This window comes from Thermobia domestica, chromosome 7 (assembly GCF_964235325.1).
Source record: "Thermobia domestica chromosome 7, izTheDome1.hap1.1, whole genome shotgun sequence".
Classification (NCBI taxonomy): Eukaryota; Metazoa; Arthropoda; class Insecta; order Zygentoma; family Lepismatidae; genus Thermobia; species Thermobia domestica.
The window spans coordinates 238,037,242-238,053,461 of NC_137460.1; the positions used below are offsets into that span (position 1 = coordinate 238,037,242).

The 16,220-nt window shown below is 36.7% G+C and overlaps 1 protein-coding gene across 1 annotated transcript in view; it reads right to left on the minus strand.

Annotated features, from left to right (window-relative positions):
* Positions 1 to 2,621: 2,621 nt before the first annotated feature.
* Positions 2,622 to 16,220, minus strand: part of LOC145690780 (uncharacterized) — an 83,369-nt gene continuing 69,770 nt past the window's right edge. The window contains exon 2 of the mRNA XM_081766035.1: positions 2,622 to 14,856. Within this exon, the coding sequence (XP_081622161.1) occupies positions 11,848 to 14,790 (2,943 nt within the window). The 5' untranslated portion in view covers positions 14,791 to 14,856 and the 3' untranslated portion in view covers positions 2,622 to 11,847. The remainder of the gene's footprint in view (positions 14,857 to 16,220) is intronic.

Consider the following 16,220-nt stretch of genomic DNA (forward strand, 5'->3'; position numbering starts at 1 on the left):
ATAATGTTTGTTCCTTGTATCCATTCTATTCACCATCGTTTTCCAAATATGAATTTAATTTCTCTCTCGACGCCTTTGTATTGGGACACAAATTGAATGCATTTGAAAAAAAAAAAAAAAAAATTACATTCTCGCTTTTATCCAAAAGGAGTGAGCGGATTACGGATAAATATGCTGGAAATCATTCGCAGTTTTTGCGAACTTCTACTTTCTCATCCCAAAACATTATCTTTTTTTCTCTCCTGTTACCCTCATTCTAGCGTAGACTTGCTTAAGAAGGAAAATGGTTCACTTCACAGTATGAAAGACTTCTCAACTACCAGGATACAACTTTGAAACTGAACATTTATCTCTGGATTCAATAGGAATGAGTTTCCCAGGTTGCCCATCCCTTTCCAGAATAATGAGTTCATTGTGCTTCCGAAGTATTGGCCCTCTTGTACCTAAAGAGGATGATTTTTTGATCGTTGAAACCATAGACAAATATTGTGTATGTATCACCATGATCCCACAGACTTTGCGGATATATTTTTAGTTTCTGTCGTCGATCCAATACCAAAACCGCGAATGTGCTAACTTTGACTGAGCTATAAGCATTTTAATATTCAACTTACCAGGACAAATCAGTATATAGACTTAGGCACATGTTTTAACTTCTAATATACTCATGTTTCACAAATGGGACTTTGATATTGGAATCTGTGTGCCCCAAATAACATGAAACTTCACTTAAGTGAAAATAGCAAAATTTGCACATTCGCGGTTTTGGCATTGGACCGACGCTGTGCAGATGAAGGATAAAAATGCGGATTCCCGAGGCGAGATTCAGTACTATGAGCAATGCAACAAAGCCAAGTACCGCATTTCCACTCGAACATGTGCTGGACAAATGCCTCTCCAACGTTCTCACTAAGACACACAGTCAATATACTCCTGCCTTCCTATGCTTCGGCTTGCCTGTCCTTCGTTTGATCAATATGTAGCCGGCCTTACAGTTCGAGCTATTTTTGAAATCGTTTCATAGAATAAACAAAATTTGTTATCTCATCTGCGGATGCGGATAGATATTGCGGATGTGATTATTTTATATCCGCGCAGACATCTAGTTATGTGAAACGATAAAAGCTTTCCCCATTTTCCACCACCGAAAGAGGCTGTGCACAGCTTTTTGCCAAGAAAGTCATGCCTTCTATTTTCTGGCATTGCAAGGACCAGAAGGGGCTCCTAAGGGAATCACACTGGTTAAAATTAAAGTGTTTTCGCTTCAAACTAAAAGATGAATATTGTAATGTATGGTAGAGAAGCAGTATACGGGCTTTTCCTCACCTTTTTTTAACGCTTTCAGCCCCAACCCTGTTTGAGTAAATTTCATCCCGGGACCAGACTACAGTTTGCTATGAACACTGTCAGCCAATGTGTATCTATTTGATACACGTGGTCCATCAGTAAACCCTCACTGTGTATCAAAAAGATACACATGGGGCTGAAAGTGTTAATATAGAAGTTTATATATAATTTGTACACAGTGTTACAATGCCTCTAATAATCCTCTCTCTGCAAGTTGGACATCCTGCCTAGAGCAACGCGGAGATCTTGAGGACCTCTTGCTTGAAGTAGTACAGAGCTGGGTTGGTATCTCCTGCCCAGCGCACAGACGGATAAGGAACCTCTTACCCGAAGCAGCACAGAGGCAAGTTTAGGGAGTCTTTCCCGCCCAGAGCAGCTTGGAGAAAAAGGTAAAATATGATAAGTTGGTGACTGATGTCTTCTGCCGCTGTGCGTCCTCTTTTATAGCCAGTTTTCGAGGTGGAGGAGTTGTAAGGGCCCTCTTAGTGATTCTTCGTGTCGTCCTCGTATTTCATCGGAAACTGCATCCGTAGGCTGCTTGTGTTAAAGCACGTGGTATTGCTCGTAAATATGAGGGGGCAATAATAATTGAGACCTTTTTCCTTAGCTTGAAGCGTTAAAATTTTAACCATTGTGATTTCCATGAGAAGCCGCCTCTAGCAAGAACATCATTCATTCTCATTGATTGTGTAACCTATGTTTTCAGTGTGTCGGGGGAAGGGGGCTCCTTTCGCCCGTGCCGATCGAGACGCAACGCAAAATAAGTGTTTAAGAAATTGTGAAGGAATAGAATTCCAAAACGTAATATGGAAAATCGCAATCTAAAACGAATTTTGCGTTGCAATGACGAAAACCGACATGGAATGAGAGACAGACACATTACAGCGATCTACTACTGAAACTTCATGACCTGAAAGTAAAGCTCCGTGACATACTCACCTGTTAGTCGACAATGCTCCTGTTCATGAAGACCAGGAAATACAATGTTGTGCGAAGACTCAGTTCTTGCTTCCGAATAATAAGCGGTCGCTGAAAAGATGTTTTCTTCTGGATGCTGAGGTCATTTCCGCTATGGACCACTAGCCAATGTGAATCTTTTACAAAGAAAGGAGGTTGAAATGCCGGTTTGGATAAATGCGTTACTTTGCACGGTGGTTATTTGGAAACAACATATGTCACCTTTAAATTTCTAGCTAAACTCTCCATACAAGCGAAAAATCTTAAGTGATTCACTCATCTTATTTTACGGTAAAATGATACAATGATACAACCAATTTCAGTATTTTTACAGTATTTTATTCGTCTTAATGAAAGAACATTAGTATAAATGATTTTGGATATGGGAGCGGCAGCTGATTTACCATTGCCTGCCTCCTTCTTCAGTACAAAAAGTGTTCAGGGTTTAAGCTAAGCTTTGAAATGTTCTATTTCTTTTAAAAAGTTACTCTTGACAAAGTTATTGTTAGTATTATAATATAATTTCACATTCCTTCATTTTATATATGAGGTGTTCAAAAAGATTGGCAGTGATATCTTTTGGAATCATATTTTTTTATTATTATTATTATTATCACGAAATGAAAGAAGAGCGTGTGTGTGTGTGTTCGCTTGACTAAATTGCCAAGATGACAGATTACTGCGAGCACTGTTATGCCATTAAAATTTTTGTAATCTGAAAGAACGTTTCGATTACCTAGGTGAACATCTGAAAGCTTTTGATGAGTGTGTCTTGAAGATCTTGTTTTTAATTACATATACCATTTCAAGATGGCCGTGAAAGTTGTAAGAAAAAGAAGACAAGCTACAGTATTAACGAAGAAAAAAAAAATCAAAATTCCAACTGTCACTATTGGTACTAACGCTTGAATTGTTTGACAACAAGTGCAATATTTAAAATATCGGTAAGTGGCACTCATATCTAGAGCATATTTACGACAGGTGCCTCATATATTGGCTGAGTTCCTGAACATAAAAGACATATCCACATTACACTCTTTATCTCGCCCCCTCTGACTTTTTTTTTTTCCTATACGCTATAGCGAAGATACACTATACACAATATTCCAATATTATTATGTACTGTTCCAATTGATCTGATTTTGTATCTATTTGAAGCTATTTGTATTCAGCACTGTTAATGGAAAGGTTCTGAGGCGTTTGGATGGACTATCGACACAAAATTAGTTTTTTTTTTTTTTTTTCATCTACAGCAGTATCAGCAAATGCGAGATAAATGCATTACTGAAACAGCAATAGCGCCAGACTTCATTGAACACCCCTCGTATATAATATTTATTTTCGCAGTGTTAAAAATAACTAAAGCAGCTTAAACCCTTCTTCTACTGTACAGTAACTGACTTACACAAACTTATACTTTGTACTTCATACTCCCAGTTTTGAACTTCATACTCATCACAGCCCACAGCGAGTTTAAAATAACATTATTTACACATACAAAAAGTATACGTATATACATAACTCAGCTTGTATACTTTATGGAACATGTTCACTCATTTATTGCATGAAAACAAGTATCAAAGAACAGCAACACATTTCAATACTATCTAAGTAGCATTGTAACTAAAACCAGTTGTACATTTTCAATACTATCATCTAAAAACAATCGTACAAAATATCACACGAGAAATACAAATAGCCGTTGCTCCTGCATAAAAGCTGCAGCATTTCCCACCACACGTTCTTGACAGTATATATGTATATGTATTTACAAAGTTGGATACGGAAATAACTTTACCAAGTTTATCCTGAAACTTAAGATTATATTCTTATAATATCGAACGGGATAGCTCTTCACGACTTATGCACAATCCGCCTACAAATACATGTATATCACCTTAACACTGATGTAAAATAACCTATATAAATACAGGCAAGATTTTACTTTGACTCGGAGAGTGACTTCAATTGGTTCTTATAGGATCAGTCACTTCCTGGAACTTTTTGTGCCTCAGTCACTTGTTGGAACTGTTTGTGCTTTTGGTGCTGTCACGTGGTATATAGTCCACTTTTCACACACAACTTTATTGATTAAAAAAAAGTGATTTACTTACGTTGCGAAACATAGCTCAGCGAGCGAAGGGGGTTAGAAGCTCTGCAGGGTTCGTTTTATTCTACTTTTACCCCCAAGATAATACCACGTGATATTACGTCACGATTGGGTGGGGCAACTTCAATATGATTCCTAAACTGCTCCGGGAACCGGGACAGATGAAAGTTACTATACGAGTCAAAGTAAAAACTTGCCTAAATGCATTACGAATTCACCAAGTGTGTGTGGGAGGGGGGAAGGGGAGGACGACTTGAAAAATGAATAAATAAAAATGGCATTTTTCAAATGTTATTCTACCCAGTGTAAAAATGAAAATTTTCGAGAAAGGGGAAAATCTGATCCTCAACATCCTTATTTTCGGTACGCCCTAGTCTTTAGCTAATAAATACTATAAAGGACTATATTGTTTCGTATCCCTTGCGAAAAGACACTGTATGCTGTCTTACTACTGTAATTTATTTGCTGTAATTCCATATGCAACATTTTTTATGGAAGATGAGACTACAGTTATACGTGAGATCCAAACACAGTCAAAACTTTGCTTACTATTTTGTTGTCTATAAAAACAAGATCATTAAAATAGAGCATACTAGCCATAGGGTTAAAGGAGAGCACAATATGTTGTTTAAACATAGCGAGTAGCATAACTAAACTATATTCTACATTTTAAATAGAAAACGTTTCATCTAGGATATCCTATATTTACAACTTTACTACACAAATTCTTTTTCTATCAAATACTGCACTAAGAACAAAGGCATGATTGTCTAAACAATGAAATAACAGATCAAATATATAGTTATCTTCAAGGTAGCTACAAGTACTAACATATTAATATGTAATATTCTAATAGTTCAATTATAGGAATAGTACAATGTTTAACATCTCTTTTTTGCACTTTGTTGTAATAACAATATTCATAGTACAAGAAAATACTATTTACACAACGCACTGGAAAACTGCACGATACCCCTCAAATGTATCTGAAGATATGTTCTGAGATTTAAAAACAAGAAAAAAAGACCAAATACAATACGTAATGCATAATACCAAAGAACGATTGACCCATAATCAAGTAAACTACAGTTATGACACACTTTTCTGGAGTGTAGAAAAATAACACAAAATAAAATAAATTAACTGAAAGCTTTAGCTATTGAATATCAGTACCACAAAATCCGAAACAATATTGTCGTACTATATCTTATGCATACTTTTTAAACTGATTTTACACATACAAAATGTTAATTTTAAAGCTACATTATTTATAGAAACAATTTTAACAATATAATAATTAGTATATATGATCTCGTATATTAATTATGATTCCATATATAATGGCCATTATCCATAGATTAACCGTTTCCAAAATTGTGGTCTGCGGCAATCACATAAAAGTGCGTCGAATGCGTCGAAAGAGGCCACTACCCTTTACTGATCTTTGAATTTGATTTGAAAATAAGTGGGAACGTGAAACAATAAATAATGGGTAAAAATATGCACATTTCAGATCATTTCTTCATGAATTGTTTACAGTGTTACCATTATAATTGTTTATAATATCTTTCTGTCCCCATTGTGAATGTGAGATTCTATTACATTTACCATAATATAATTCACATAATTGGAACTTCGAATATTGATATCTCAAAGCGCCTACCACAATTTCAGTACAATTAAAATTTTCTTATAGTGACAAGCAGAGGGACATAATAACAAAAATAAGTTTTCACTCTATTACCAATTCTCATGTGAATTAGGAGTTTTTTCATATCTATTGAAACTGATTTAAAATACTGTTTTTTCACACATTGTTTTAAAACCATTTAAAATAAAATGAATCTATTCCTAAATACAAAGATTCCCGTCTAATTCAGACAATAACTAGTTTTTTCTTACTTGTTTGTTGCAGAGTAGGCTTTCTTTCCTGAAGTTCAAAAAGGGGCATAAACAGAATTAGGATGAAACAATATACTGTATGGAATTGCCATACAAGTGCGTTTGAGGCATTGTATTTATGCTGCAAGAGACGTATTACACCGACATGTCAGTTAAGTATAGAATAGACAATGAGAACCGTTTCATTTGGCGTCGCTGCTATCGACATAACATGTGTGAGCACTACTGCTTTCTCCATATTTAGTTGGTATGTTGCTCAAGCTAATTTTAGCATACTAGTGTCATATGCATAGACCTAAACTCTACATGGCGGAACAAGATTCGAACTAGCACATTTCCAATTTAGAAATAAGTAAAGGGTCCTGCAGGGTATTGGTTTTGACAAACAGTTATACCTAGGTAGACGCTTCATCTATTAATGGCAAACTATCCTTACTCTACTTCAACACTTCTTTCAAGAAAATTTTGACACAAATAGTGAAAATAATCTACGATAAACCTTACTTTCTAGAAATCAAATTTCGTCCAGATCTCACACTTTTTGCACAATATGATATCCAATAACTATTCACGAAGTTTTTAAAACTTGAATAATAAAATAGTTTCCCCTTTCAAGGCTCAAAATAAGTAATTCATTTTATAAAATTGAAATGATTGCGATAGGTACTTTGATTAAGTATTTGCATTTTATGTATCTACGTGATTTGAATTAGCTTCAAATCATACGCCTCTAAACCGCGTGAAATAGCATTTATACAAATATTAATTGTTCTACGAACATATGTAAAAAGTACATGTATTTCTTTTTATAGTGATTTCATGAAATTTCAAATAAATATAACTTAGTTGTTATGAAGAAAAAACACTTTTCATTTTCATATACTGTCATATTATTGAAAAAAAAAAAAAAAAAAAAGCTACACCGCTCATCTGACATCATCTTTCTTACCCTGGTGAATATCATACGTTGATTCATGGTCCTGCAAGAAAGGCTTTATAGGGACAATGAAGAGATGCTTTTCATTGACAACGTCCACGATCAAGATTCATTCAAATAGAAGGTACTTTAGCTTCTACGTCATGTATCTTTCAACTAAAAAATAATCTGATGCTAATTTTGCTAGCTTACCAGTCTTTTTTTTTTTTTTTTCCCAGAGATGCACCATATCATCAAAACTTTAGATATAATTTTAATCAAACCAAATATTTTGTTTTAGCCCCCTTATCTGACATAATAGGTACCGGCAGTGCTATGCCGGTAGAGATAGGGAAGCCAGCACTTTTTTCTTGAATGGTAGATGGGAACTTGCACATTAGTAGATTGAGTAGAGAGATATCTTAAGAATTCGGATTATTTATATCAATAAAGAACTAATGCTTTCACGCGTCTTTGGCGTAGGTGAGACCCGGGTTCGATTCCCAGCATGAGCACATATGGTTCGGATCCCACATTATGCTATAGGTTCATATCTCATATAGTCTCGCTGCTGAAAGGGACGCTAAACTCAAAATCAATTCAATTCAACAACTTCACCCACACACTAAAATTAATATACTTCTGATCTTCTCTAACTTGTTATGGTGTGCAGAAGTTAGGTCTCTCACAGAGCTATGTTGATTATAATTTTCTGAAAAAAAAAAAAAAATCCAAACTTAACGTTCACAACTATGAGTCCTATTCTGGGATTGTGCAGGTGCGTGAGGTCCCTGGTTCCATGCCCGACCAAGTAAGTTAGTGGTGGACAACAGTGTCCGTGGGTTTTCTCTGGTTTCCTCCATGTTTCTCATTCCACCAACAGGGTAAAATTTCAAAATGAAATTTCGTGACTTTTTTTGTGACCTTTTCTTTTCCAAACCATAAAATTTCGTAACATTCTCAAGTGCGAATTTGGGTGCGAATTAGGCCGAATTTTCATACATGCGATAGAAGCATACTTTGGTTTCGATTTGGTAGCGTTTAAAGCCGACCATAGACATTTTTGGTGATGAATTTTGTCGTTTTATGCAACGAAAGCTTCCGTTCTGCACTTATATATGTACAGGTGAAAAAAAAATCGTGACCCAAAAGCTAAATTTCGTGACTTTTTCATGACGTTCATGACCGATAGACACGCTGACCAATTCTTTTATCATCATTCACTTGCCTTAATCACCGTCTTCCTTAGCCTAACGGGCATAAACGTGGGACGTTAAATGAAAAAAAAAAAAAAAAAAAAACTTGTTCATTGCTGCTTTTGCGCTTTGTTTTGTTTATACTCTACACATCATTCTTAGTTTATTTTAATTTCATCTGTATTTTCTAACATGTTTATCTTTTACTTCTTATTTTTGGTTTGGTGTACTTTTATCTTATTCATATACTATATACTATATATATATATATATATATATATATATATATATATATATATAGTTTCTTTCTTGGGTACATGTAACCAGAATAGAAGAAAATTGGAACGCTTTCACAATTTTAACTGGAAACCCAATGGATAGAAGACCATTAAGACGACCTAGGGAGGAAAATATTAAGATGGATCTTGCAGAAATGGGAATCCAAAGTAGAAACTGGATCCAGTAGGCCAATGATAGAAGTCAATGAAGAGCTTTTGTGAATACGGCATTAAATCTTCGGCTTCCATAGGTCATGGAGTTAGTTATTTATCTAGCTATAAACATTTTGCTTCTGAAGAGCGGATCATACAATGAATTACGATAAATAACGACCTCCATCATGTAGAAGTCATTTCAACAGAATGCTCTATCACGTCACAGTTCGATGCTCCCCTTCTTACTAAATCATATGGTGAGAGGAAAGAGTTGATTTTGAGTTTAAAGTCCCGTTCAGCAGCGAGGCTATATGTGACAAGGACCTACTGATTAACGTGGAATCCGAACCACATGAACTCCGTTAGGAATCGAACCCGGGTCTTCCACGCCAAAGGCGCGTACGCTAACCGTTTAGCCACGAAGAAGCTCCATGTTGTGAGAGATAGAAGAAAACATGAATTGATAAAATACAGTGGTGACAGGCAACAAAAAGATCCATAGTTTGCAAGCATACTAGGCGTGAATCCAACATCATGCGTACCTGTCAGAAACCTGCTTATTCCCTTAATCTACCTTATTCCCTCTCCTCCACTGCGCATTTTTCAAACTATAAAAGCAGTTCTACGTGATATATCGGCCACCTGGAAATACCTTGTGTAAAACATCAACACTTAAATCAATCTGTTAACTACTAATTTGCTAATTCTTACTAATGCAGTGAGTAAAACACTATTTTACACACTGTGGGAAAAAAAAGTATTTCGAGAGTTGTGATATATAGAACATAATGACACTACAGCGGATACCTTTTACATCAAGATGAAGAGAGTATTGCTGGATGGAAGCTTCCCACTTTACAGTAAATACCCTATCAACAATGACTGAATACTTATAATACTGACAAGTAAAGATAGCACTTTTTATTTGGATTTCGCAATACAATGTCAACATGCTATTTTATTTATTTATTTATTTATTACAAGTTCATAGTTTTTGTAGTAGCGAAACTGACCAACAAACATAGAAACAATAAACGTCACAGTGTAGAAAACGGATTAACAAGCTTAAGAGCCTGACATAGTAAAAATAATACAAAATTTACCATTTTTCTTTTGCTTGTTTTTGGTAAGTAAAAGGAGATAATGAAATGCAACTTACCACAATCACAGGTAATGTTATTCTACAACAAAAAATATGAACCTGAAGCATTTTCAGTGTTGCCATCCATAGAAATTACAGTGTTGCTAGAGTAACATTTCCCCTAAACTCTAAGACAGAGACTAGAGGAACGAACTCAACTGAATTTTTAAACGTATCATGTTGTCTTGGAATCTGGTGAACTACATTTTAAATAATAGTTGTATCTAGTTTGTAATAACAAAATAATTTTAACATACAGTTATTAAAATTAAATAACAATGTTATTTAAAAAGTAGTTCATAGGATTCCAAAACAACATGATACATAATCAAATGCAGCTCAGTTCGTTCCTCTAGTCGATGCTTGTACTTAGATTTTGTGGGAAATTTTATTCTGGCAACACTGTAATTTATATGGATGGCAACACTGAAAATTCTTCAGGTTCATATTTTCTGTTGTAGAATAACATTATCTATGATTGTGGTAAGTTGCATTTTATTATTTCCTTTCACTTACGAAAAACAAGCAAAAGAAAAATGGTAAACTTTGTATTATTTTCAGTATGTCAGGCTCTTAAAATAAAAATTTAGCCACAAACTCAACAGTGATTTATTCTTCAGATACGCAGATTTGCAGCACGAATGCCATTGACACGCTTTTGGGATCTTAAGACGCTGTCCTGAAACGATAATGTAGCTAGCCAAAAGGTGTCTGCAAAGTAGATCATTAAAAGACTGTAAATGCAACCAAAGAACTTCTGTTTCAATGAATACGCTATCGTACATACTACCCACATTTAGCACCGTCAAATAACTGTTTCCAAATGTGAAAAACAAAGAAAGGAAACATTCTAGACAGTGATTAAGAGAGTGTTCTGGCAACACAGAAGAGTTCTATCCAAATATGACATTTCGGAAATTCAAAATGCACTGAATTACTCAAGATGTGTATTTAGTCAACACCTAGATTCTTTTTAATGTGGCTGAAAACATTTCACTCGCCCCTTAGTACACAGGAATAGCACAAATGATTCATTGATTTTGAAAAGGCTATATTTTCGAAAGTATTGCACATACACACATGAAAGATATATGAAAAGAACCACAATCTCACCAAGTTTATACACCCTCTTAAAAATGTTCAATATGTGTCCCTTTAGTGACATGACACACGTCCAGACGATACTCGAGCTTATTTCATAGATTTTGTAGCATGGTTCTGTCAACTGTCTGTAGTGCAGCACTCATGCGTTCTTTGAGCTTGACTAAGGATTGCGGTAGTGGGAGTACGTAAACAGGTCCTTAACGTACCCCCACAGGAAGAAGTTGCAGTGCGTTAAACCAGGAGATCTGGGAGGCCAAGTGCTTTTCCCTTTGCACAAGCAACCAGTGTCCTTGAATTGCCGATACCACCGCAAAATGCTTTGTTTACGTGGCGGTTCTTTTCCATACTCTCTACTGAAAGTGCGTTGTACAGCTATAATAGACGAACATCTGGCATATTCAAACACACAAAAACTTTTTTCTTGCTTTCCCTCCATTTTCGACATGTGCTAACCTCGAACTGCCACACCCCATCGGAAAGATAATGAAGTCGTGCTGCCACACAGTACAAACTTTGTATATATCTTCATATATCTTTCATGTACGTGTAGTACTTTTTAAAGGTATGGCCTTTTCAAAACAAATGCTAATCCTGTAGTATGTAATGTGTTACGCCTTTAGATTTATCGAAAGTAGATAGGAGAATTCATTACTGACTCTCTCTTGCATATAAGATCATTCAACTTACAATTTTTTTTTCTTTTTCTTAAAAACCTATTACGAAATGATTATTCATATGAATCAAAATTCATCTCCCGTGTGTATGCGTATATGTTCTTTTAAGCTGTCCATATACACAAACGATCTATAACACAGCATGCAATCGAAAGTCTTACCATTACGACCTTTTGTGTGCCTCATTTTGTGCTTTTCTAAAGCGTCCTTGCGATAAAAAGCTCGTTCGCAGGAGTCACAAGCAAATGGTCTTTCACCAGTGTGAATTAAATAATGTCTTCTCAAATGACGTTCTCTCGTAAATAATATGTCACAGACATCACACTTGTAAGGCTTCACTTGCTCACGTTCTTCACTTACTTCTTCCTGCTTAACTGGGGAACCAGTCTTATTGGAGTCATGTTTTTCTGTTTCCGTATCTACAAATGATTTCTCGACAGTACACTTTTCTTCTGTTCTCTCATCTAGAAACGAGGTTTCATTAGTAATTCTACACGTATGTTCAGATAATTCATTTGCAGTTAAGAATGTGTCACCACAACTGGTACACGCAAACGACTCGAAATGCGAATTCACATGATGTTTAAGTTCCTCATCCGTTTGAACAGTAATGAAACACAACTGACATACAAATGCATTTGTTTCGGTTTCTGTATCTGTACACGAAAAACAATTCTCTGAAGATTTGGCCACATTACTGTTGATTTCACAGCCATTATTAGCACAATGAACAGTGTTACTTTTTCCACTTCCCCCAGTTTTGTCACATTCGAGACCCGAATCACAATTCTTCTCGTGACTTTTTGTGTGAGCCACATACCGCCATTTGTACACGAAAGTTTTGTCACATTTCGAGCAGGTAAACCTACTCGGATGCAGTGTTGGACGAGGGATTCTAAAATCAACCTGGTCATCGCTTTCAAACTCCATAGCTACTTGCTTCAAATGAAATGCAAGTTCTTCCTGTTTTTTACGAGCGTCATCTTCATCGCGATCCTTGGAACAAATCGATGATTGTACTTTGGTTGTAATGTTATTTCTACTACCTCTGTCCTCCTCCTTTGCTTTCACTTCATTTCTATTTATTGATTTAAGTACATGCTTTTTAGTTTGGTTCGCTCCACTCTGTAAAGCTTGCTTTCTAACTTTAAGGTTTTCTCTGATTCGTGGTTTGACACGTTCTCGATCGAATTTAACTGTTTTCGTACTCAATGACCGGATATTAAGTAACGGATAAGTCTTAAAATCCGAACGGTCTTTAGTTCGCGTAAAATATTGCTTTCGTTGTTTCATTTCAATATTTATTCTTGTTTTCCTTCTAAGTACGATAATTTTATTACCTCTCGGTTGTTCGATCGTTCTGTTTTCTCTCGGACGTACGATACTCCTATCTTCTTTCGGACGTATCGCGCTTCTGTTTTTTTTCGGATGTATTATTACACTTTTATTTTCCGCCGGACGTACGACACTTTTATTTTCCCTCGGACGCATGACACACTTATTTTCCCTCGGACGCATGACACACTTATTTTCCCTCGGACGCATGACACACTTATTTTCCCTCGGACGCATGACACACTTATTTTCCCTCGGACGCATGACACACTTATTTTCCCTCGGACGCATGACACACTTATTTTCCCTCGGACGCATGACACACTTATTTTCCCTCGGACGCATGACACACTTATTTTCCCTCGAATGTGTAACACGTCTATTGTCTCTCGAATGTGTAACATTTCTATTGTCTCTCGGACGCTGAGGTAACTGCTTCTGTTTCATTTTAACTATTTCACTGATTACAGATCTCAACGGGAACTGTCTTCCTTGAGCTGTATCACGCGATTTACGAAATTTTTTCCTGATGACCTCCTTACTCATTAAGAATTGTTTTGTTGATTTCCTAAGTTTCGGTCGCGATTCCGCTTTGTTATCCTTATTCACTTTATGATTAAGCGATGTTATTCGAAGGACCTTTCTCGTTTCTACAAAACCTTGCCTGTTCGCGATACCACTTCCTGCTGACCTTAGAGAATACTTTTCAGCACGAATGTCTGACGGTCTTTGCTTTGAACTAGAACCTTGCGATGAATTAGAACGCTTTATTGATATCAAATTCATCCGAGACCTTTTGGATTCAACTTTCGCTGATGTCCGCACTCGCTCTCTTCTTAACTCCATTCGCTTATTCTGATGTCCTAACAGGTCTTTGGTTACTTCAGTTCTGTTTCTCATGGATGATCTTGTGGTCATCTCACGCTTCATAGTCACATCTGCCTTTCGCTTTCTTAGTACAACATGCTTTTCATTCTTTATTTCCACCGATTTCAGCGAAGCATTTTCTCGTAAAGACCTGAAATGATCACTGTTCGAAGTTCTTAAATTATTTTGACTTCTGTTAACTATTTTACGCTCTATCAATAAATCTACCCTTCCTGTGTTGGTCACTCGTGTTCCTCTTATCTGGAACTCATCTGCGTTCCCTGGTCTAATGGGATGCTCTTGTTTAATGTGTACGTCATTGGCATGCATTCTCAAGGAGCGCGTCCTTACCGTAACATTTCCAGACATTTGAGATCTTGGAGGCCACACTCCTTTACTTCGACCTTCCCGTCGCTCTTTGTCATCTTCACGCCTTCTTTCAACACGATTTGTCTTTATATTAGATGGATCACGTACACTTAGAGCTTCTTTTGTTTCTACACCAACGTCAAAAACCCGTTTTAGCCTACGTATACTTACAACACACTCCTTTGTCACACTGCTTTGCACACAATCCCGTGATTTTACAATAATATCACTACACGACTGGTTTCTCTTTTGCAACATTACAGAATATCCACTCCTGACACCAACTTTGCTTTTATTTTTTCTTCTTATATTGCTGTTCTGTTGCCTCACACGATGACTTCTCATCTGGTTCCCATGTGGCTTCCGAAAACATTCATGGATTCTTTCTTGAGCATTTTTCACAGAGGACCTCCCCGAATGTCGAGTTCTTCTCCGCATTTTGTATCAATCAATGTTTCCTCCAATGACTGTCCTTTCCACTTGGAGCTATGCTTCGTTTGATTTCTGCAACAAAAGAAAATATTTTTATTATTTGTTTTTCACAAATAAGTGCAAGTGGAATTTATAAGCCTCTCAGTTCATCATCGCCCAGGGCATTAAAGTCAATATAAAATCAAGAACTCCAAGTACCAAGAAATTATTATGGCATACAACTGCCAAAACAGATACATACAATAACTCACCTTTAATAAGATTGTGTTCATTGTCTAATAATATAGCGTGAGCACAGAAACAGTACCTGATTTTAAAGTGCCATATAATTAACATTTAATTGAATATTTACATGAAATTTTGTACAGAGCTCAGTAAACTCAAAGTATTTTTCCATCTATCTTTTCAGAATCCTAGTTCTGACCATGGCAGCTAGAGGGCAGTAACATCGAAAATTGCGTTCACCCCACAGCAACGAAGCTGGTGCGTTTTACAATTTGCAAAAACAAGCAGTTTTGTGAGAGTGCAGCGTGATTTCAAACGACAATTTAATGCTGATCCACCCACACACAAATCCATTGTGAAGTGGCATAGAACGTTTATTGAGACGGGGTGCATTTGTGATCAAAGAAAAGGACATTCAGGGCGACGTCCAGTCTCCGAGGAAACTGTGGAGCGCGTAAGAGCAGCCTTCGTCCACAGCCGACAGAAGTCTACACGTAAAGCTAGCACAGAGTTGCAGATGCCACAAAAAACAGTAAGCAAGATCTTACGTAAGCGTTTGCGATGTTACCCGTACCGACTGCAGTTGATTCAGAAGTTATACCCACAAGACAAGGTAAAGCGCCGTGAGTTCTGTGAGACTATGCAAAATTTCATGGAGGACGACGAAAACTTCCTAACTAAGATCATTTTCAGCGATGAGGCGACATTTCACTTAAGTGGAAAGGTGAATAGACACAATGTAAGGATATGGGGAACCCAGAATCCTCATGCAGCTGTAAATGTGGAACGTGACTCACCGAAAATCAATGTTTTTTGTGCAGTATCAGAGCGTCGGGCGCACGGTCCGTTCTTCTTTCAGGAACAAACAATTACAGGTGAAAGATACTTAGCATTGCTACGTAACTGGTTGATTCCGCAACTTAGTAGTGCAGAGATAGACGACTTCGTTCTACAACAAGATGAAATGCCGCCACACTGGCATCGTGCTGTACGCAGGTTTCTAAACGAGAACCTCCCAAACCGATGGATAGAGCGCTCTGGAGTCAATGATCAAGTTCTTTGTAAGTGGCCTCCAAGATCACCTGACCTCACTGTTTGTGACTTCTTTCTGTGGGAATTTGTGAAGGACAAAGTGTATGCACCTCCACTACCCGCAATTCTGAACGATCTCCAAGAACGCATCAGTGATGCTGTCAACTCCATCACACCGG